The sequence below is a fragment of the Penaeus monodon genome, chromosome 32, assembly GCF_015228065.2.
Source record: "Penaeus monodon isolate SGIC_2016 chromosome 32, NSTDA_Pmon_1, whole genome shotgun sequence".
Lineage (NCBI taxonomy): Eukaryota > Metazoa > Arthropoda > Malacostraca > Decapoda > Penaeidae > Penaeus > Penaeus monodon.
Window position 1 is genome coordinate 3,273,826 of NC_051417.1, and position 655 is coordinate 3,274,480.

Sequence of the window (655 nt, forward strand, 5' to 3'; positions counted from 1 at the left end):
TGAAGGTTCATTGCAAATGAGTCGATTTGGGGAAGACCTCCCTCGGACCCATTCACAGGAGTTCCCTTCAAGCAGGGTCAGCAGCCGACACCCAATGTTCCACTGAAGGCGCGCATTGATAGGTAAGATTTATGTTCTTTATATTCATATTTTATGAATATTTTCGTATTTTTCATGTTTTAATTATATATGTAACTTCATTTTATTCATATATGGAAATGACTTTTCTATTGAGAATAATTCACTTGGTTTTCAGGATTCTATAAGTATTTTTAAAAGATTAAACAGGATTTTTTTAGGGTTATTATTTAATTTCATTGTTCAGAGGAATTGTTGAAGTTTCATGATCCAAAAATGAAACCAAAGAAAATTCTTGGTTATATGCAGAAAAGAAATGATAAACAGATTGAAAAGCACATCTCTGTCACTGTCATTACATTAGATTAGAAGAAGAAATAGAGAAGAGAGCTTTGCAAGGTCTCCAAAAGACAGGAAGGGAAAACACCATTCGGAAAACAAGGCAGAAGAGTTCACCTGGCCTAGAAAGAAAGTTGCAGGGGTTGCTAGGGTGACTTCTTAAGGAGCCGTTGGTTAGGATCTATAGTCCTAAGGACCTCTCTGAGGATATCAGGGGTGTGGGACAGGGGACAAGGCT

At 37.1% G+C, this 655-nt stretch overlaps 1 protein-coding gene across 1 annotated transcript in view; it reads left to right on the forward strand.

Moving 5' to 3' along the window:
* Nucleotides 1-655, forward strand: part of LOC119593358 (RING finger protein 37-like) — a gene marked incomplete at its 5' end in the record, with an annotated part of 4,293 nt that overhangs the window by 2,313 nt on the left and 1,325 nt on the right. The window contains 1 exon segment of the mRNA XM_037942283.1: nt 6-122. Within this exon segment, the coding sequence (XP_037798211.1) occupies nt 6-122 (117 nt within the window).